At 33.8% G+C, this 23,357-nt stretch overlaps 1 protein-coding gene across 3 annotated transcripts in view; it reads left to right on the top strand.

Annotated features, from left to right (window-relative positions):
* Positions 1 to 23,357, top strand: part of SUCO (SUN domain containing ossification factor) — an 85,088-nt gene that overhangs the window by 20,992 nt on the left and 40,739 nt on the right. For all 3 annotated transcript variants that reach the window (XM_044915953.1, XM_021682870.2, XM_044915954.1), the window contains exons 2-9: positions 1,807 to 1,915; positions 3,983 to 4,093; positions 6,195 to 6,349; positions 7,947 to 8,084; positions 8,301 to 8,451; positions 12,187 to 12,310; positions 13,484 to 13,608; positions 14,653 to 14,720. In XM_044915953.1, coding sequence (XP_044771888.1) covers positions 1,807 to 1,915; positions 3,983 to 4,093; positions 6,195 to 6,349; positions 7,947 to 8,084; positions 8,301 to 8,451; positions 12,187 to 12,310; positions 13,484 to 13,608; positions 14,653 to 14,720 — 981 coding nt within the window. The remainder of the gene's footprint in view (positions 1 to 1,806; positions 1,916 to 3,982; positions 4,094 to 6,194; positions 6,350 to 7,946; positions 8,085 to 8,300; positions 8,452 to 12,186; positions 12,311 to 13,483; positions 13,609 to 14,652; positions 14,721 to 23,357) is intronic.

The raw sequence follows: 23,357 nt of genomic DNA, 5'->3' as shown, positions 1-23,357 counted from the left end.
AATACAATTCTGTCATAATTTGGGTTAGATCAATATTCATTATTTATATAATTATTGACATATATATGCTATTCACAGCTGAGCCATGTAGTAAAACATGATTACTTTTCCTTTTCTGTACTTCTTTTCTTTTCTCCTGGAACTAATATTTGACTTACTAAGTTTGCTTATTTTTTTATTTAATTACGAACTATCTGGCAGTTACATAGATTTGTACTTAACATTTTCAAAGACCTATCTGATGTGCTGTCAATTTCATCCTCTGAAAGAAGGTTCTTCTAGAGTTTCTGATAACCTCCAATTTAGACTTGGTTGCTCCCTGTTCTCTCTGTATAGCTGTCATCTTAGGATTTCTGTTTCCAGTCACCAAGGGGATTCCCTTTCCCTCTCTCATCTCAGTACTATATTGTTGTGATTACTGTGGTTTCATAGACATGTAGTTCCCTCATACTAAAATCTTCTTGATTATTCTTACTGTTTATATAAATTTTAGAGTCAGCCTACCTACTTAAAAATCTTCTTTATGTCTTCAAATCTTCTGTATATATTAGCTCAAATTGTATAGTTTGACTTTTCCATGTTAAAGAATTGTCAAATATTGGCGATTTCGAACAGTTCAACCAAATAGAACATTTCTTGCTAAGTTTGTATTTTAGTTTTTATTGTTCTTTTGCAAATGGGGACTTTTCTTCTGTTTCATCTTGTAACAGGTGGTGATGGTTTGAGTAGAGTTGATTTGAATCTAATTTTATACCTAGGAATATAATTTTTATATCCAAGACTTCTTTTAATAGGTGGTTCTTTTTAATTTTCCACCTATATAAAGTCATTATCTGCAATTAATGATCATTTTCTGTTCCCTTTTCCATTTTTATACCTTTTATCATATTACATAATACTAACAGTAATGGACATTCTTGTCTTGTTTCAGATCTAAATAGGGTTATTTTTAGATTATGTCACTAAGTTTGGTACTGACTTTTAGGCTTGTGTATTGTGCATATATGTTTCCATGGTAAACATCTGCTTATTCTCTATTTTAAGAAAATCTTGATGGATGTGTAAGTTTATCAGATGTTTTTCAATGACTGTGGAATAATCATAAGATATTTTTCCTTCATATTTTTGCATGGTAGACTAAATAAATAGATTTTATTATATTGAACCACTTTTGAATATCGGAACTAAACTTTACTTGATCGTAACAGTGGTATATTATTTCTTTGGTGTGTTCCTAGAGACTTTCTTTTTTATTGTTTTATTTAGAATTTTTGTGTCTGATTTCAAAGGTTGTATTAACCTGTAGTATTCATTTGTGTGTGCTATTTCTCTTAATTTTGGCTATCATGGCTTTGTTTCCTATATCAAAATTATTTGCAAACTTAGCTTCTATGCTTTGAAATAGTTTAGGCAGCTTTAGAATTCTCTGTTCTTAAATATTTAGTAAAATTTAGAATATTATTGGCATCTGGTACTTTCTGAGGAGGTTAACTCCTTGAAAACTTTTCCTTCTGTGATAATTATCAGATACTCCTTTTGTGAAATCTTTATTGTTTTACCTTCATGAAATTCATAATGCCTTACTTGGAATGCTGATAACACAGTTTATGGGGGGTTTTTAGGGCATTAAATAAAAATACTTGTCTTACGTACATTTGTCTTCATTAAATTGTTAAGTTCTTGAGGGCATTAGGATAGGAGCCATCTATTTATTCATTGCCTAAAATTCTAGCCCATAGTAGGGAATATGTTGGCTTAACAACTTTTCCTTCTTTCTTTCTTTTGGTGATGGTGAATGTTTTACAGGCTTCCCAGTTGGCGTGTATGTTGTAAAGAGAGTTCTTCAGCTTCATCATATTACTCTCAAGATGACAATTGTGCACTAGAAAATGAAGATGTACAATTCCAGAAAAAGGTACCTTAAATAAAGTTGACAATGTAATTTGTGTGTCAGCTTTTTAAGACTTCCTCAAAACGTTTGGAATAAAAGTAATTTCAAAAATACTATGACAAAGTTTTTGGTGATTTGTAATTCTCCTTGCTGTAATCGGAAGAATTACTCAGGTCATTCTGAAAGTAAGCTATCCTTGAGATATTTATATGTTTATTCTTGGAATGTTGTAACATCCTTAGTCCTAGAGTAGGGAAAAGAATAGTAGCTATTCGGAGAACTGAAAACCAGTGGTTCACTTTTTAATATTCTAAATAGTTCAAAGGTTTCAAAAGAAACCCTTATAAGTAAACACTTAGAACTGAGGATTATAGGGAGACCCTGCAGTCAGTGGCTATGTAGTTTTTTTATATAATTGGGTGGAGTGAATAGACAGAGTCCAAAAAACCAGACCAGATGGTCTTTAAATCATTTATTATTTTATCATTTTAAATTATAAAAGGTGGGGTGCCTGGCTGACTCAATCAGTAGAGCATGCGACTCTTGATCTCAGGATCATGAGTTCAAGCCCCACATTGGGCATGGAGCCTACGTAAAAAAAAAAAAAAAAAAGAAAGTAAAATCAATCAGTCACTCAATAATAGAAGGTGAGTATTGACTAGATTTGGCTCCCCCCCCCATCAATATATGTATTACAGTTGATCCTTGAATGACATGGGTTTGAACTGTGTGGGTGCATTAATATGCAGATTTTTTTATGGTACAATACTGTAAATGTATTTTCTCTTACAATTTTCTTAACACTTTGTTTTTTCTAACTTACTTTAATGTAAGAATACAGTATAATAATACATATAACATACAAAATATGTGTTAATTGACTGCTTATTATTGGTACAGCTTCCGGTCAACAATAGGCTATTAGTAGTTTTTGGGGAGTCAGAAGTTATATGGAGATTTTTGACTGTGCTAAGGCTTGGTACCCCTAACCCCTGCATTGTTGAAGGATCAACTGTATAGAAGTAATTTATACTAACTATAAAATATTCATATTTATATCCTGTTCCCCTCCCCAGAGGAACCACAATTTACTGTTTCTTGTGAAAACATTGAGACTTTTTTTTTTGGTTATCTATATATGGCACACAAATTAGTATTTTATTTTCCATAAAATGTCATATTATAAATATTCTACAAATGACTTCCCCCTTTGCCCCAATAATATCTCATAGATACCTTTTCATGTTGTTGTATTCTTGTGATGGTTACATTTTTATTTCATTGTGTAAATTATGATGTATTTCTTTATTGACAGACTTTAGCATTGTTTCTCAGCTGTGTTTGTGCACGTGGGCTTGTGTGTGTGCATGTGGGCTTGTGTGTGTGCATGTGTGTGAACATAAGTTTATAATTACATACTTGGAGGGGTTGGCATGATACTTATTCAAATTTTGGAGTTATGTTGGATTTATTTCTGGAATGGAGCAATTTTGAAGACTGTTGCTGAATATCTCTTTAAAAAGAATACAACTTTATACTTTTACCCACGGTCTGTAAAACTTTGATCTAATCTCTGCTGAAAAATTTGAAGACTAAATGTGAGAATGAATATAAGCAAAGTATTCGGGGGGAAAACATATTCTTTCAGCAAATATTTAAGTATCTGGTATACGTTATAAAGACTTACATAAACAAAGAATATGAACTTTGCTTTTATGAAATTTACATGCTAGAAGATACATTTAAACTTGAAGGTGTCTGAAATCTTAACTTGTAAGTCAGTGTCAAAAGAGAGATGATACAAAGAGCTGTATGTACATTCATTTATTAGATATTTCCTGAAGTCTTACTGTGTGCCTAATACATAGTGCTGCGTGGTAGGACTAAAGTGCTTATTAAAAAATCAAATGAGGGTCTTCAACTCATTTAGTATACATTTTAAGTGGTGGCAAGGAAGGGAATGCAGGAAGATGGACAATAAGCATGTACACAAAAGTAAGAGTCAAATGTGTTATAAAGTATATAATATTGTTTAGGACTGGTCTGTGAAACAGTTTTATCAGTTACCCTTTTTTCTTTGTTGCAATATAGGATAAAAGAGAGGGACCTATCAATGCCGAATTATCGGAAAAAGTGGGTTCAAACTTACCTATTCCTCCAGAAGAACATAAATTAAAAGATGACTACATTGTGGATGTACAGGTAAGCTATGTTGCTTTGATCTTTAATGATAACGTCTTTTAAAACTGCTTCATAAGACAGAAAACTTCTGTTTGGTCACCATATTGTGTATTGTTACTTTTTCTTTTTGAACTGTTGTGCAATTGGCTTTAATACTATTCACCTGCTAAGAGTACTGCTTTTGAGAAAATGTAAAATTACAGATTTAATAATAAATGTGACTATTTCTTTGTAGTAAAAGTTTGGGTGTAAGTTCTCATGTCTTCGTAGATTCCATTTTGGCTCACTATAATGGATCTTTGTCTCCAGATTTTTAGATGTCGGGAAATTTTTTCTAACTTACAACAAAAGAAAGTATTTGTATGTAAAACAAAGTATTTTGATACCAAACTTTTGTCACTCAGTGTGGAGTATGAATTAATAATAGGTTAAAGTATGTTTTATATGTTTCTTATATTACTTTCTGAATATTATTTTCCATTTTGTACATCAGATTTTATGAAAGATGTTAAAAACTATAAACTGACCAGAATGCTGAAGCATCTGGAACCCATTTAATATCAGGAATAGCTGAAGGAACTAGGGATATTTGGTCTGGAGGAAGAAGAACTAAGGAAAAACTAAGTATCAAATATTAACAAAAACAAACCAGCTCAAAATGAGGGAGAATTCTTTTTTTAAATACAGTTAGAGCTATTTTATGACTTAATTGGGCTATCTAAGTACAAATAGTGAGTTTCATTTTATTGGATCCTAGAAGATGTTTGTCAAATGTTTCTACGTAAGAGTAAGAAAGTGTTCTCTGTAGCCCTTCTAGTTATATGACTATCCCGAACAGTCCTGCCATTGTTCATTTTCTAGAATTTTTATCATGGTATACTCTTGCTCAAGTACTTTGAAGTGCTTACTGTGTCTTATAGATCTTTGCTGTTCAGTATAGTAGCCACTAGCTACATTTGGCTATTGAGCACTGGAAATGCAGTTAGTCCAAATTGAGACTCGCTGTAAGTATTAAATACATATTGGATTTTGGAGACTTAGTAAAAAAAAAAAAAAAAGTAAACTATCTCTTTTTTTAATACTGAATACATATTAAAATGATAATATTTGATAATAATATAAACTCCTTTTCTCAAGGCCTCCACCATAAAATGCGAACTATTTGTATTCCTTTGTGTATTTTTCATTTCAGTGTAAATAATTCCCCAAATGATCATATTTTATATTCCACTGACTCTATATCTTATGTTTTCTTTCTGTTCTCATACTGGGTCCTTTTTTTCTTCAAAGTCCTAGTTTTTCTAGTCCATAATAGTTTGTAGTTTCTCTTTTCCTTGAACTGAGCATGAGTACCTCACTTGATACTCACTTAATAAGCATTAAATGTCTACTATGTGCCAGGGAACATGAAAATCAAGAGAACATAGTTCTTACTCAAGACATTTATAGTATACTTGAACAAGAGAAGGAGACCTAAATAAGGCAATTGACGTTTTACAGATGCTCTATTAAGTCTATACAGAGAACAGTAGAGGCATAGAGGAAAAGAAATGGCTAATTCTATTTAAGGTTGGTAGTGGGGGAGAATGTGCTGATAGAGGTTTCAAATATGAGTGGTATTATGTAGATTTCAGATTGTGTTTTGGAGGAGTGAATGGCCCAGAGCATCCAAGGACTGAAGGATCAGTGAGAATCATTTATTGCATTGTAATGTTACTTGTACATGCCCTGTGTTGTTGTTTATTGATATACATTATCTTCTAAACTGCTCTGCGGCAAGAAGTATGTGTTGTTTTGTATATTTAAATATGATTTCTGTGTTGCTACTAGCATTAATTAAAGTAAGAGGGAAATATATGTAGGTCCTGATAGAAAATAGGAAAGAAGAAAGGCAAGCTCCTTTGTTCTAGTTTGTGAAATGCCATGAAAAATGTCTAGAGCTTGTATTTTAATATGAAATATATTCATTGGGAGGTATTGTTGGAAGATAGGATTTTTATAAAAGTACATTCTTGATACTGTCACTTTTGAGACATACTTTTATAAAATCCTGTATAGCTAAAGAGATAATTTATTAATCTCAACATTTAATATAACTGACTTTTTTTTTTTTTTTAAACAGAATATGGAGTCAAAAAAGTTAAGTCCATCTGTAATTGAGACACTCCCTACAATTGATCTACATGAAGATTCTTCCAGTGGAGTTGTGGGCAGTGAAAACATTGAAAATATTTCCAGCTCATCTACCTCAGAGATCACTCCAATCTCAAAGCTTGAGTAAGTTATTACAAAGAAAAAAAGAGAATCTAATTAGGTAATGATAGAAAAATGTCTTAAGAAGATAAGGCAGCTTGAAACTCAGATTTGAAGTTTAGACTGTATAGCAGACTTATGATGCCTCTATTTTGCATTTTTATTTTATTTTAATGTAAGGATCTTTTGATATAAGGAGTATTTATTCTGTTTCTAAACCCAGTGAGGTTGATTAGATCTCAGCCATGAAATCTCTGCATCACAAAAAATGAGGTTCTACTTGTTTAAGTAACTACTTACTTGAGTAATCTTCCCTATAATTATCAAAGATTCGAATGTCAGATTATTCATTTCTATCAAGTATTACTGAAGCATTCCATTCATAATTGTGTCTTTTTGTGAATAGCTACCTTTTTCAAACTTGATAATAAATATTCAGAATATGTAGCTGTAAGAGTTCCTTAATTTAGAAAATCTCTTGTGTACTTTCCTAGTCCTTACAGCAACACTACAGAACAAAATTCCCTTCTCTCATACTACATTAAGCATTTCCTTTATCAAATGAGTTAATATATATATTAAAAACGAATAGAACAATATCTGGCACATAATAATAATATATGTGTCAGTTAATATTATTGTTATCTTCACTACTTTTTAAATTTTTTTTCCCCACAGCACTTTTTAAACACTTATTCTTCTCAAGAATGGAAGGGAGTGGGGTAGAGGAGTTGTATTCAAAGATGTTAGAGTTGCCATTTAGGGGTTTATCCTAGGTAAGGAATAAAGAAACAAGACATTCTTAGAAGTAACGGTAGTATTTAAAAATTTAAAAATACTTATTCCAGAAAGAATTTAAGGCTAGATATTACAAATCTGAACAGTACATCTTATTTTCCCATTGTACTGAACATGACTGCTTAGTGAATTGGAAGTGAGTAGGACAGAATATTAGGGTAGTATTTTTAAAAATGAAATTCTAAAAGTGCCTTAAGAACTTAGTGAAATGTTTTAAGATAATAGATTATTTTTTGATAACTATAGGCAACAACTCTAATACTGGTAGATTATACTAACAGAAAGGAAACATTAGAGAAGATACAGTTAAGATAAATTTTAAGGGCACCTGGGTGGCTCAGTCAGTTAAGCATCCAACTCTTGATTTCAGCTCAGGTCATGATCTCAGGGTCATGAGATTGAGCCCCAAGTTGGGCTCCATGCTGAGCATGGAGCCTGCTTAAGATTCTCTCTTCCTCTCCCTCTGTCCCTCCTGTCCCCACTTGCATGTGTTAGTGCACTCTCCTTCTCTTTCTCTAATAAATAAATACATACATAAATAAATTTAAAATCTTATTTTTTATGAGATCAAATACTAAGCTATGATATTTTGTTTTAAAATTTGGTAATTACCTATTTAACAGCCAAAGCCATTAACAGATCAAGAGTCAGCAGTTAACTTTACATAATTTAAAATAAGTAAATTCTTGAAAACAGCCTGTAGAACAGTAAGGCATTCTTCTCTGGTTTAGATTATGTTTTGCAAATCACTAATACAGTTTTTAACTTATGCCACATTATGTTCATTGAGTTGCCAGATTGTCTTTTTTGTTTCTATTTTTAGTGAAATAGAAAACCCTGGTACTATTCCTATAGCAAAACCAAGTGAAACTGAGCAGTCTGAAACTGATTGTGATGTTGGTGAGGCCCTTGAAGCGAATACTCCAGTTGATCAGCCTTCCTTTGTCAGTCCACCTGAAAGGTGGGTGTGAGCTGTTGTTTTCCTTTTGTATAATTCTGTAATAGCAGTGTCGTTTGAATGGACTTTGGTGTGTGCCTAATTCCACTTTATGATCGCGAGAAAGCTAATCCCTTTGTGCTCTTTTCTTGGTTTATTTTGTACATGATAATTTTAACAGATTACATAAACTTGTTATTCAGCTAATTTTTTTTAATATGTCTTTTTGGTTTCAAATAGCCTTGTTGGCCAGCATATAGAAAATGTGTCATCTTCACATGGCAAAGGAAAAATAACAAAATCAGAATTTGAATCAAAAGTTTCAGCAAGTGATCAGGCTAGTGGTGATACAAAATCTGCATTGAACGCTTCAGATAATTTAAAAAATGAGGTAAGTTATATACTTGCACTGTTTCCTACTTTATTATATGCATTTTTATTATTAGCTAATCTTGCAATTTGCTAACCATATTTGCCATAAAATTAAGGATTAAGTAGTTAATGAGGAATGTGGAACTGAGGTGAGCTGTACTTCCTGAGAGCAAATGGTTACTTCCTGGGTACTCTTACCAGTATATTATTTATACATACAGTTGTTCCAAGTATGAACAGCCTTTAGTTGTATATAATTAAGTGGTTTTCTGTTACCATCAACTGTTCGATAGCAGATACGTAAAGTCCTTACTTAAGAAGTTTCTGGAGAGCTATATAGAAGAAGTTATGATTATTAAATTCCGGTATCTTCAGAATAATAAGTTTAACTCCATATACACTGTTAAATTTAGGCTCTTCAACCAGAATTATTTTAAAGAGACATTTTTACCTTTTGTTATTTGTGTGCAGAATACAGCTTATGTTGAAGAGTATGAATTTTACAATTATACTAGCCCCATGTAGCAGTTTTACTTTCCTTTCTCCTTTTGAGTTCTGCTTTGACTTCATATAGAGGCCAATGCAGAATTTCCTGAAGAAATGTTGACAGAGAAGTCTAGGCCTCTTTCAGGTAAGAAATAACTGAGTAACAGAGATGAAGTCCACTCCATGAACTTAACAAAAATAAAACATGTGGAATCAAAGAGAGGTTCAAAGTACTGAGTACCATGTCCACATTTGTTCCTTTTTAATTTGGATCTTCTGTTCTCCACCTTCTCTGTCATATATTTTCAGTGAATCTGTACTCACAACTAACTAAACTTCCTTCTGGAGACTTTACTATCACTACCAGCTGTTTTTATGATGCTTCTTACAATTATAGGAGCTCAACATTTCGTAGCCCACCATCTTGAAGGAACTAATTTTCCCAATGAAACCAAATCAGGCATATGTTATAGTTCAGTTGTCCACAGCCATAAATAAAATTAGACAAACATTACAAAAATATCTTCTTTGGAGTTATTTAAGATTCATCTGATACTACATAGACTTCTCTGATACTACATGGCAGCCAGTTTTGTCCCAGTTTTGCTTGTTCTCCTTCACCATTAGCAGACTGAAACTGCCCTTCATTACCTAGTATATAAAAATGGTTTCTGAGTTTGTGCTAATAGGCAAAATGGAATAATTTTTAACTATATTAATATCCTGGAAAAATTATCAGATAATAAACACATTATGAAATATCCAATAGTTTTATGTGTTGTCCAGTTCAGGATAATTCTTCCCGGTTAAGTTTGTGTGACTGGAGAGAGTTTTTTTTTCTGATGCAAAAGATCTTTGTGTTATCCCTGTTATCTCAAGAATCTGGAAGACAGTCTTTGCCATACTGAGAGACAGTACTTTACCATGTGTTTTTATTGTATTGTTTAGTTCTCTTATTTGTTGCTAAGAGGTGATAGTGATTGCTTTGCCTGGACCTCAAAAAGTGTGTGTATGTTCCTCTACTTTTTGTTGTATTTCTTTTAGTATTTGGGCTTTATTCTTAAGTACTCAGGTTAATTTTTATAAATATATGTTTTTTGCTTATTTTCTCATTGTGCTGAAACTAGGTTTTTATTTAATAGCCACATTATTAAAGCCATATTTTATTTAATAGCCATATTATTTAGTCAGTTAGCTTGTTCCGCAAAAGATGGAGGTTGTATGTGAGCCAATTCGCTGTCTTCCTAGAGGGAGATTATGGGTATTTGTATTCGTGTATTTGTGTAATTCATGTAATTCTAATAAGCTAGTGTATTAGTGTAATTCTAATATACTAGTATCAGTCCTTAAAAGTGTGCTTTAGGGGCGCCTGGGTTGCCCAGTCGTTAAGCGTCTGCCTTTGGCTCAGGTCATGATCCCAGGGTCCTGGGATCAAGCCCCGCATCGGGCTCCCTGCTCTGCGGGAAGCCTGCTTCTCCCTCTTCCACTCCCCCTGCTTGTGTTCCCTCTCTCACTGTCTCTCTCTCTCTCTCTCTCTGTCAAATAAATAAATAAAATCTTTAAAAAAAAAGTGTGCTTTAATATAGCGAGTATTAGTTCTCAAAATGTGCCCTACACTATATATAGCACACGTACACTACATGAGACTTGTGCTATTTACTGGAGTAAGCTGTCTAAATAGATGTTGTGCACTTCTCAGGGAACTGTTACTAAATATGTTATGCACTGTTTTAGGAATACAGAAATAAATAATGGAATGAGCATCTTTACATATATTATTCAGCTTACGGAAAAAATTACAAATTAAATTGTGTGCCTTTTCCCAGTTATATTTCTTCTCTCCTCTTCAGATAGAACACCTGTGTCAAATTCAGCATGTGTATGTGTGTGTGTAAGAGTGTGTTTTTAAACTTTTTCCAAAACTGCATTATTATAAACAGTACATACTATTATTTAGCATATTTTGAAGCAATATAAAGTGGTATCATTCTTGCCTTAAATATCATTTTATTCACCATTGTTTTTGAGATTTGTCTGTTCATTGTTTACAATGTTGTATTTCACTACCACAATTTATCTGGTCTTCAATTCAGGTTTTTTCTGATTTTTTGATGTTACAAACAATGCTGCAGTAAGCATTCTCATGCATATTTTCCTAGGCACATGTGCATGTTTTCACTCATATTTATACATGGGAGTGGAATTATTGGGTCATAGGGTATGCACATCTTTACTTAATATGGCTAAGTCTTTTTAAGTTTATTTATTTAAGTTATCTCTGCACCCAATTTGGGGCTTGAACTCAGGACGCCAAGATGAGAGTTGCATGCTTTTCTGACTGAGCCAGCCATGCACCCTTAATATTGCTATATTTTGAACCCCCTTCAGCAGTCTAATAGATGTCCCATGGTTCAACAGACATGCCACACTTCAGACTCCATCAGATTGGTATAATTTATTCAGCATCTCTGGTTTTCATTTGCATTCCCCTGATTATTACTGAGATTGAGCATTTTGAATTTTCTCTTTGCTGAATTTATGTTTATCTCCTCCATTATTGATTGTAGGTAGTCTGTAGTTGGTAGTAATCCTTTATTGGTTGCAGATATTGCAACTACTTATTTCAGCTTGTGGCTTATTGTACGATGTAGTTTATGGTCTTTTGATACATTTAATTTTAAATTTTAATCCAGCCAAATGTATCAGACTTTTTTTTTATGATTTATTCTTTCTTCACCTTGTTAAATCCTTTTATATATGAAGATTTTTCTATACTTTCTTTAAAAAGCTTTGTTTTTCTTTAGACTCTTTGTGTTTCTTTATGTTTTTAAATCCATCTTAAATTTTTATGTGAATGGTAATTCGTGTTAAGGATCTTTTAGAAACTATATGCTACGTCTAAAATTAGTTTGCTTTCTTTAATGCCTATATTATTTTAACTTAAATTTTAAGATGGATGCCTTACAACTGTAGTATTTATTGATTTGTACAGTTTTATGTGTAAGTAATTGCTTAGGATATAATATAATTTTTTTTACAACCTATACTTATATTGTTAACGTGAAGGAATATATCTTGTTGTGCTTAGGTAGAAGCTTTCAATTTTTCAAGAGAAACTCAACTTTTAAGTAAACCAAAACTTTTTACATTTCATTTTTTTTTTGAAATATTATCTATCAACTATAAAATTGGACTTTAATTTCACATAAACATTTGTACTTTTATAATTTATTAATCTGTTTTCTCTGTTCTTTCACATTTCTTTCAGAGTTCTGATTATACAAAACCAGGGGAAATTGACCATTTATCTGTAACAAGTCCCAAAGATCCAGAAGATATACCAACATTTGATGAATGGAAGAAGAAAGTTATGGAAGTAGAAAAAGAAAAAAGTATGGAAACACTGTGATTCCATTTATTTATTATTATTTTTTGGGGGGGAGGGGCCTGGTTTAAATACGCATTTCTCTCCATAGTTGGTAAAATAAAATAAAACCTTTGAAAGCTTTTTAAAGGTGAAAGTTACTAAGATGTATAATTATCAACCTATGTAATTTACCTGTGTATAATTATATAGTTTTAATCTTAATTAAAATCCATTTTGTAAATTATTAAATGAGGAAAAAATAAGATAAAGTAGGCAGAGCAGTAGTTTTCATTTCAGTTTATAAGGAAAATTGCACAGAAACTTTTTTTTTGTTTGTTTTTTGGGGGGCTTGTCTGGGATATGAATGAAACTTTTGAGTCGTAAAGCTTTAAACTGTAAATAGAGTTGGACTGAGGTATTACAGTTTCTTTTTGTAAAGTAAGTCTCAGAGTTAAAAATTCTTAATGCTAGAAGGACAGCATTCATCTTTTTTTTTTTTTATTTAAAGATTTTATTTATTTATTTGAGAGAGAGAGAGAAAGCATGAGGTGGGGAGGGTCAGAGGGAGAAGCAGACTCCTCGCCGAGCAAGGAGCCTGATGCGGGACTCGATCCTGGGACTCCAGGATCATGACCTGAGCCGAAGGCAGTCGCTTAACCAACTGAGCCACCCAGGCGCCCAGCATTCATCTTTAATAAAATATGTATATACAATATTTTGATTCTCATGGATAAGCTTTATTTTGAGAATTATATTACTTAGACATAAATCAAGTAATGTGGATTTTTTTTTTTTTAAAGATTTTATTTATTTATTTGAGAGAGAGAATGAGATAGAAAGAGAGAGCATGAGAGGGGGAAGGTCAGAGAGAGAAGCAGACTCCCTGCCGAGCAGGGAGCCCGATGCGGGACTCGATCCCGGGACTCCAGGATCATGACCTGAGCCAAAGGCAGTCGCTTAACCAACTGAGCCACCCAGGCGCCTGTAATGTGGATTTTTGTAGTTAATTTGGTTTGGGGGAGTATTTTAAAGCCAATGAGGTAAAGCATTTTGAATTTAACGGGTTTTTTAAAACATTCTCTTAAGCATTAGAACCTGTTCTTCAGTACACATCAGCTATTGCTTTTGAGATCATTGTTGGGAGTATTTTTAATCATAATCATCATATATATATGTTTATAATAAGGTTTGTCTGCAGGTCAGTCAATGCATCCATCTTCTAATGGAGGTCTACATGCAACAAAAAAAGTGCAGAAAAATCGAAATAATTATGCCTCAGTAGAATGTGGTGCCAAAATTTTGGCAGCTAATCCAGAAGCCAAGGTACTTAACTATAAAATTCTTCTATACTTGTAGGACACTAGTAACTTTATTAAATCAAGGTAGCAGTTTGCTGAGAACTGTATTTTAACATGAGCTACTTTTCTGATTCACTGATAAATGTAAGATTATGCTTTTAAAGACATTTTCTTGTATGAATTCTTAGTGATATTGGTTGATACATTGCACCTTTTTTATTTCTTTCAAAGACTTTGTTTTTTTAAGAGCAGTTAAGGTTCACAGCAAAATTGAGAGAAAGGTAGAAATTTCTTTCATAACCCTTACTCTCACACATGTTTAGCCTCCTCCATTATCAACATACTTCCCACCAGAGTGATACATTTGTTACAGTTGATAACTTACAATGACACATTATTATCACCTGAAGTCTATAGTTTACGTTAGGGTTCACTCTTATCATATGGTCTATAGGTTTAAACAAATGTGTAATGACACGTTATCAATCATTATAGTATCATAGAGTATTTTTACTGCCCTAAAAATCCTCTGTGCTCCACCTGTTCATCCCTCCCTCCCCTCAACCCCCGATCTTTTTACTATCTTCATAGATTTGTCTTTTCAAGTGTCATGTAGTTGGACTCATACTGTATGTAGCCTTTTGAGATTGGCTTCTTTCATGTAGTAATATGCATTTAAGTTTCATCTGTGGCTTAATAGCTCATTTCTTTTTAGCGCTAAATGATATTCTGTTGTCTGGATGTGCTGCAGTTTATCTCTTCATCCAATGAAGAGCATTCATCCTGTCTTTTAACTTTTAAAACCTGTTTGAAATTTTAAAAAGAAAATAGCTAATAGAAAATAATTTTTCCTTTATAGTAACAGACATTTAATTTAAAATATTTTGTTGTAAGGCTAATTTAACACTATAGACATAATCAGTAAATTTTAGCCATTTTTATGCCTTCTTCTCAGATGAGTGTTTCAGAATCTTAGTATTTTAAGATCTAAAAATAGAAATCCTAGAAATCTTTACAGTTGTAATATTTTTCCTTAAGTAATTTATTCCCTTCCCCCTTTTTAAAATAGAGCACATCTGCTATTCTTATAGAAAATATGGATCTTTATATGTTGAATCCTTGCAGCACTAAAATTTGGTAAGTAAAGTGCATTCTATGTGTGTACATATTATGTTAAGCTTTTATGTTAGGATTAGATTGATTTGTTCCTATAGTCACTTAAAAAGCATTTATGATTGATAGGTGCTGGTACTGTACTTACCTTAGGTCCTGGGATACAGAATTGAAGACGAAATACCTTTCCTTTTGAGAAGGTCACAGCCACAGGCAAAAAATAGGTCTAGCCAAATAATTATGAAATAGTATTAAAAGTATTGCTGAAAGATTATGATAGGAACAGTGATGATATTTAATTGTGAGAGAATAATTTCTGAGCTGAATCTTGAAGGATTCATAGGAAGTCACAAATGAGGGAGAGGTATTCAGGAACTGTAAGAATAAGGGAACAGTGCTAAAAGGAACATATTTCTTATGGCAGCTGTAAGTAGAAGCAGCCTGAAGAGGTTATTTTAGTCATGATAAGAATAAAGGTATAACTAGAGTAATCGTGGAAGAGGAGACAGGAGATTTAGTTTACCAATAACCAGGCCATCCAATGCTGTGTATACTTACAATTTTTTGAAGTTCGTTAAAGACCATGGAGGGAAGTGTTTGTTTTAAGTAAGGAAGTGACATGATTTCACTGGTGTTTTAAGAAGGCTTGTCCTCAAAGGATGGCCTACAGCAGAATGCAATTGGGAGCAGGGAAACCAGTTAGGAACCTGCTTTAATTAAGGCATTGGCAGTGTAGATACAGAAGAGAGGGCGTTATGAAAGATATTTATAGCAGATAAAATTGGCAGCTCTTGGTTAGTAATTGGATGTGGAGAGAGTCATCTAGGAAATCTCCCAGGATTTTGACTCCTACTTGGATCTATAATTCTGCCATTAACTAAGAAAGAATATAGGCAAAGGAACAGATTTATGGAGGAAAATAATGTGTGATATACCAACAGTTTTATTAGATTACTTGACTTAATTGCTCAAAACCAGCTGTTCAAAAAAGAATTGAGGTAAATTACTGCCATCATATTGATTTACTAAAAATATATATATTGATTTTTTTTTTTTAATTTGAGGAGAAACTCTTTAAACTTTAAAGATAATGCTTATTTTCTATTCTTGGCCTTCACTCCTTTTGGTACATTTACACCACAAATTATTTAAGGGTATTAAGGATAATTTAAAAGTGTATTTTTCCTTATCTCATAGATTGGATTTGAGGAAATAATTATCTGAGATTATAATTACAGTGTTATTTTGAGTTTTTTGTTTTTATTTGTAGGAGCCTCTGTAGTCAGTAACAGCTCAAGTTTTATTCTCCAAAATTTTGTATTTCAAGCAGAGACATGCTGGGATGAAGTTATATGAAGTAGTCATAGCTACCCATTTGTATTTTAACATTTCTGCCAAACAGCATGCATTTCTGTATATATGTTTACTGCATATTTAGTTTTCGCTCACTTACATATGTGTCTTTTCACTGTAATTGAACTTCAGAGCACCTTTAACTGATTTCACTTGATTTAAGTAGGTTAATCCTCCTAAGGTATATTAAGACCACACAGTCTTACTGTAGTTTTATAAGTCTTAATATCTGGTAGAGTAAGTTTATACCTCATCTTCCTCAAAACTTTCATCACTATTCTTGTTTTTATTTAAATTCAAGTTAGTTAACATATAGTATAGTATTGGTTTCAGGAGTAGACTTTAGTGATTCATCACTTACATATAACACCCATTGCTCATTACAAGTGCCCTCCTTAATGCCCATCACCTATTTAGCCCATCCCCACCCAACACACCTCCCCTTGAGCAACGCTGTTTGTTCTCTATAGTTAAGAGTGGCTTACAATTTGCCTCCCTCTATGTTTTTATCTTATTTTTCCTTCCCTTCCCCTGTGTTCATCTGTTTTATTTCTTAAATTCCACGAGTGAAATCATACGGTATTTGTCTTTCTCAAATTGACTTATTTCACTTAGCATAATGCACTCTAGTTCTATTCATGTTGTTGCAGATGGCAAGATTTCATTCTTTTTGATGGTTCAGTAATAGTCCAGTGTGTGTGTGTGTGTGTGTGTGTGTGTGTGTGTGTGTGTGTGTACACCATATCTTCTCTACTCATTCATCAGTTGCATGGATACTTGGGCTCTTTCCATAGTTTGGCTATTGTTGATAATGCTACTGTAAACATCAAGGTGCGTATACCCTTTTGAATCTGTATTTTTGTAGCCTTTGGGTAAATACCTAGTAGTGCCTTGCTGGGTCATAAGGTAGTTCTGTTTTTAACTTTTTTGAGGAACCTCCATATTGTTTTCCAGAGTGGCTATACCAGTTTGCATTCCCACCAGCAGTGCATAAGGGTTCCCCTTTCTCTACAGCTTCACCAACATCTGTTGTTTCCTATGTTGTTAATTTTAGCTATTCTGGCAGGTGTGGGGTGGTATCTCATTGTGGTTTTGATTTGCATTTCCCTGATGATGAGTGATGTTGAGCATCTTTTCATGTGTCTGTTAGCCATCTGTATGTCTTCTTTGGAAAAGAGTCTATTCATGTCTTCTGTCCCTTTCTTAACTGGATAATTTGGTTTTTGGGTGTTGAGTTTGGTAAGTTCTTTATAGGTTTTGGATACTAAACCTTTATCTGATACTTCATTTGCAGGTATCTTCTCCCATTCCATAGGCTGCCTTTTAGTTTTGTTGATTGTTTCCTTTGCTATGCAGAAGCTTTTTATCTTGATGAAGTCCCAATAGTTCAGTTTTGCTGTTGTTTCTCTTGCCTCTGGCAACATGTCTAGTAAAAAGTTGCTACAGCCAAGGTCAAAGAGGTTATTGCCTGTGTTCTCTAGGATTTTGATGGTTTCATGTTTCACATTTAGGTCTTTCACCCATTTTGAATTTATTTTTGTGTGTGGTGTAAGAAAGTGGTCCAGTTTTATTCTTCTGCATATTGCTGTCCAGTTTTCCCAGCACCATTTGTTGAAGAGACTGTCTTTTTTTTCAATGGATATTCTTTCCTACTTTGTCAAAGATTAGTTGACCAGATAGTTGTGGGTCCATTTCTGGGTTCTCTGTTCTGTTCCATTGATCTGTGTGTCCTGTTTTTGTGCCAGTACCACACTGCCTTGATGATTACAGCTTTGTAACACAGCTTGAAGTCCAGAATTGTGGTGCCTCCTGCTTTGCTTTTCTTTTTCAATATTACTTTGGCTATTCGGGGTCTTTTCTGGTTCTATCCAAATTTTAGAATTGTTTGTTCTAGCTCTGAAAAATGCTGGTATTATTTTGATAGGGTTTGCATTGAATGTATAGATTGCTTTGGGTAGTATAGATACTTTAGCAGTATTTACTCTTCCAATCCATGAGCATCTAATATTTTTCCATTTCTTTGTGTCCTCTTCAATTTTTTTCATAAGTGTGCTATAGCTTTTAGAGTACAGATCTTTTACCTCTTTGGTTAAGTTTATTCCTAGGTATCTTATGGTCTTTGGTGCAGTTGTAAATGAAATGAGCTCCTTGATTTCTCCTCCTGCTGCTTCTGTATAGAAATGAAACAGATTTCTGTACATTGATTTTATATCTTGCAACTTTGCTGAATTCATGTATCAGTTCTAGCAATTTTTGGGGTGGAATCTTTGAGATTTTTGAGAAGATCTTTGAGAAGATCATATGGTTCTTATCCTTTCTTTTATTAATGTGGCATATGATATTGATTGATTTGTGGTTATTGAACCACCCTTGCAGCCCAGGAATAAATCCCACTTGATCATGGTGAATAATTCTTTTAATGTAGGATTTGATTTGCTAGTATCTTGTTGAGAATTTTTACATCCATGTTCATCAGGGATATTGTTCTGTAATTCTCCTTTTTAGTGGGGTCTCTGGTTTTGGAATCAAGGTAATGCTGGCTTCGTAGAATAAGTTTGGAAGGTTTCCTTCCATTTCTATTTTTTTGGAACAGTTTCAGAAGAATTGATATTAACTCTTCTTTAAATGGTTGGTAGAATTAACCCCTGGGAATCCATCTGGCCCTGGACTCTTGTTTGTTGATTTTTGATTATTGATTCAGTTTCTTTGCTGGTTATATGTCTCTTCAAGTTTTCTATTTCTTCTGGTTCAGTTTTGGGGGTTTGTATGTTTCTAGGAATTTATGCATTTCTTCCAGATTGCCCAATTTGTTGTTATGTAATTGGTCATAATCTCTTATAATTATATTTCTGCAGTGTTGGTTGTGATCTCTCCTCTTTCATTTCTGATTTTATTTATTTGGGTCCCTTCTCTTTTCTTTTTGATAAGTCTGGGCAAGGCTTTATGAACTTTGTTAATTCTTTCAAAGAACCAGCTCCTAGTTTCGTTGATCTGTTCTACTATTTTTTAAAATTTCTGTATCATTTATTTCTGCTCTAATCTTTATTATTTTCCTTCTTCTCCTGGTTTTAGGCTTTATTTGCTGTTCTTTTTCCAGCTCCTTTTGGTGTGTAAGGTTAGGTTGTGTATTTGAGAGTTTTCTTGCTTCTTGTGGAAGTCCTGTATTGCTATATACTTCCCTCTCATGACCGACCGACTTTGCTGCATCCCAAAGGTTTTGGACTGTCGTGTTTTCATTTCAATTTGCTTCCATGTATTTTTTAAATTTTTTCTTTAATTTCCTGGCTAACCCATTCATTCTTTAGTAGGATGTTATTTAACCTCCATGTATTGGTGGTCTTTTCCAAATTTCTTCTTGTGGTTGACTTCAAGTTTCATAATGTCGTGGTCTGAAAATACACATGGTATGACCTCAATCTTTATGTACTGGTTAAGACCTGATTTGTGACCCAGTAAGTGATGTATTCGGAGAATGTTCCATGTGCGCTTGAGAAGAATGTGTATTATGCTACGTTAGCATTAAATGTTCTGAATGTATCTATTAAGTCCAGCTGATCCACTGTGTCAATCAAAGCCATTGTTTCCTTGTTGATCTTTTGCTTAGATGATCTGTCCATTGCTATAAGTGGGGGTGTTCAAGTCCCCTATTATAGTGTATTGTATTATTATCCATGAGTTTAAGTTTGTTATTAATTGATTTATATACTTGGCTGCTCTCACGATGGGGGCATAAATATTTACAGATGTTAGATCTTCTAGTTGGATAGACTTATTTATTATGATATAATGCCCTTCTCCATCTCTTATTACAGTGTTTGGTTTAAAATCTAGTTTGTCTGATGTAAGTATGGATACTCCAGTTTTCTTTTGATGTCCATCAGCATGATAGATGGTTCTCCACCCCTTCACTTTTAATCTGGAGGTGTCTTTGGGTATAAAATGAGTCTCTTGTAAGCAGCATATTGATGGGTCTTTTTTTTTTTTTTAATCCATTCAGATAGCCTGTGTCTTTTGATTGGAGCATTGAGTCCCTTTACATTCAGAGTAATTATTGATATGAATTTAGTGCCATTGTATTACCTGTAAAGTCGCTGTTCCTGTGGATTATCTCTGTTCCTTTATAGTCTCTGTTGCTTTTTGGTCTCTCTTTCCTGCTCAAAGGGTCCCCTTTAATATTTCCTGCAGAGCTAGTCTAGGGTTCATGAACTCCTTTAGTTTTTGCTTGTCTTGGAAACTCTTCATCTCTGCTTCTATTCTGAATGACAACCTTACTGGATAGAGTATTCTTGGCTACATATTTTTCCCATTTAGCACGTTGAATATATGCTACTTTCTTCTGGCCTGCCAAGTTTCTGTGGACAGGTCTGCTGCTAACCTTATGTGTCTACCATTGTAGGTTAAGGACCTTTTGTCCCTAGGTGCTGTCAGAATTCTCTCTTTATCTTTGTATTTTGCAAGTTTCACTGTGATATGTCTGGTGTTGACCTGTTTCTGTTGGTTTTGAGGGGAGTTCTCTTTTCCTCTTGGACTTGAATATGTTTCCTTCCCCAGATTAGGAAAGTTCTGAGCTGTACTTTCTTCAAATAAACCTTCTGCTCCTCTTTTCTGCTCTTCTTCTTCTGGGACTCCTATGTTACGGATATTATTGTGCTTCATGGAATTGCTGAGTTCCCTAAGTCTGTATTCATGATCTGCTAGTTTTCTTTCCTTCTTTTCATCTTCATTATTTTCCATAATTTTATCTTCTGTTATCACCTGTTCGTTCTTCTGTTTGTTCCATCCTCATTGTGATTACATTCAGTCAGTTTTGCAGCATCTCATTTGTAGCATTTTTTTCCGGCCTGACTAGTTTTTTAGGTCTTTTATCTTTGCAACAAGGGTTTCTCTGGTGTCTTCTATGCTTTTTCAAGCCCACCTAGTATTTTTTTTTAATTAATTTATTTGAGAGAGAGAGAGAGAAGGCACAGGGGAGTGGGGCAAGGACAGAGGGAGAGAGCAGACTCCCCACTTAGCACAGAGCCCAGTGTAGGGTTCAATCCCAGGACCCTGAGATCATGACCTGAGCTGAAATCAAGACTTGCTGCTTAACTGACTGAGCCACCCAGGCGTCCCAACAAAATACAATTTTTTAAAATATATTTACAATTGCAACAAATAAATAGCTGCTCAGAAATGAATTTAACAAGATATATATTACTTTCATGAAAAATTTTAAAAATAATCTTATTGAAAGACATTAAAAGACAAAAGGATATGTCCTATTTATACATAAGAAAACTCAATATCTGAGTCATCTGAATATTCAGTAAAATTCCAAACAAAATTTGACATGACATTTGGGGAATTCAACAGGCTAAGTCTGGGATTAATAAGAAAAAAGCAGAAGCAGAAGAATAGCCAAGATGGTCCTGAAGAATATGATGCAAAAACTTGCCCTTCCTGATACTGTGATCCATAAAGCTAATGAAAGTGTGGTGTTACTGCAGGTGGTGATAAACTGAAAAGTGGAACAGAACAGGGAGTACAGAAACAAACCCATGCTTATAAGGAAACTTTATGATAAAGGTACATTGTAAATCAGAGGTAAAGTGTGGAACTACTGAATAAAAATGTCAGATCTCTCCGACATTAAAAAAAAAAAAAAAGATAGCTTAAATTTTTAAATTCTAGAGAAAATTTGCCTTTCACCTTTAGGTTTTTGATCCCAGTGGAATTTTTTCTATATGGTGTGTAGGAGGGATTCATTCTTCCCTCCCCATTTTTCTGTTAGATAATTTTTTTTTTAAATCAGGCTTATCTTACCAAACAAATCAAAGCACACCTAGTTAAAGGTCCAAGCACTCCCCACTGCAAGCAAGAAGGAACTCTGCAGAGGACTGACCTGTGGGAAAGAGCAGCCAAACACAGCAGCAGAGTGCACACAGCATACACCACAAACACTTCCTGAAGTGCCAGGCCCCAGACAGTGTATGACCCCTTCTTAATAATAGCATTACTCTCAGGAACAGGAAACATTACAAGCTTTCATAATATGCAAAAGACAGAAACCTAGACAAAAGGAAATCACAGCCAGGGATTTGCTCAAAACAGTTAACAAGGAGTGGATCTGAACAAGAATTTAGAACAACAGTCATAAGAATACTAGCTGGGTTTGGGGTGCCTGGGTGGCTCAGTCAGTTAGTGGCCAGCTCTTGATTTTGGGCTCTGCGCTCAGCTGAGGAGTCTGCTTGTGGATTCTCTCTCCTCTCCCACTGCCCCTCCCCCTGCTCACACTCATGTGCATGCGCTCTCTCTCTCTCTCTCTCTCAAATAAATCTTTAAAAAAATTACATTTTAGGGTGGGGGGATGGGTTAGCCTGGTGATGAGTATTAAGGAGGGCACATTGCATGGAGCATTGGGTGTTATACGCAAACAGTGAATCATGGAACACTACATCAAAACTAATGATGTATGGTGACTAACATAATAAAATAAAATTTAAAAAAAAATTACATTGTATTTACAGTTTACAATTACATTGTTGTATATAGATGTCTAGTTTTTTTTTAAACGAATCTTATATCCAGCTATCTTTTTATATTCTTTTTCTAATAATACGTAGATTTTCTTTGGGATTGCTATGTAGAGAATTATAGCTTCCCTACAAATTTTTCTTTTTTAAAAAAATTTTAATCCTTTTCATTGTGTTTTGCTTTCTTTTTGTCATTACATGCTGGCAAGGTCCCTGAGAAAATCGTGAATAGAAACAGTGATAGTAGTCAGTGTCATCTTATTCCTTATTTTGGAGGCATTGCTTCTAATCTTGTACCATTAGGTATCTTCTAAGTTTGGAACTCAGTTATAAAGCCATCTGGGCCTATGGGAAGATACTAATTTTCTTTTAAGGGTATCATTTAAAAACTAATACGTTCACATGGTTCAAACCCAAAAAGGTATTTCAAAAGGGTAGGGGAGTTACAGTGAGAGATATTCTTCTAATCTCTGTCATCCATCTTATTCAGTGTTAAATTTTTAGTTATCTTTTTAGTTTCTTTATGCAAATGTAAATGTAAATTTTTATTGATCTCCCTCTTTTCACAGAACTTAGTATATTATACACACTATTTTTCACCTAGAGTTGAATTTTAACTTAACAATATCTGGTCATCTTTCTTCCTTTCTTTCTTTTTTAAGATTTTATTTACTTATTTGACACACAGAGAGAGAGGGAGAGAGTAAAAGCAAGCAGGGGGAGCATCAAGCAGGGCAGAAACAGGCTCCCCGCTGTGTAAGGAGCCTGATGTAGGGCTCAATCCCGGGACCTTGGG

Source organism: Neomonachus schauinslandi, chromosome 6, assembly GCF_002201575.2.
Source record: "Neomonachus schauinslandi chromosome 6, ASM220157v2, whole genome shotgun sequence".
Taxonomy (NCBI): domain Eukaryota; kingdom Metazoa; phylum Chordata; class Mammalia; order Carnivora; family Phocidae; genus Neomonachus; species Neomonachus schauinslandi.
Note: the sequence above shows the minus strand (reverse complement) of the source record. Positions and strands in the feature narration are given on the sequence as shown.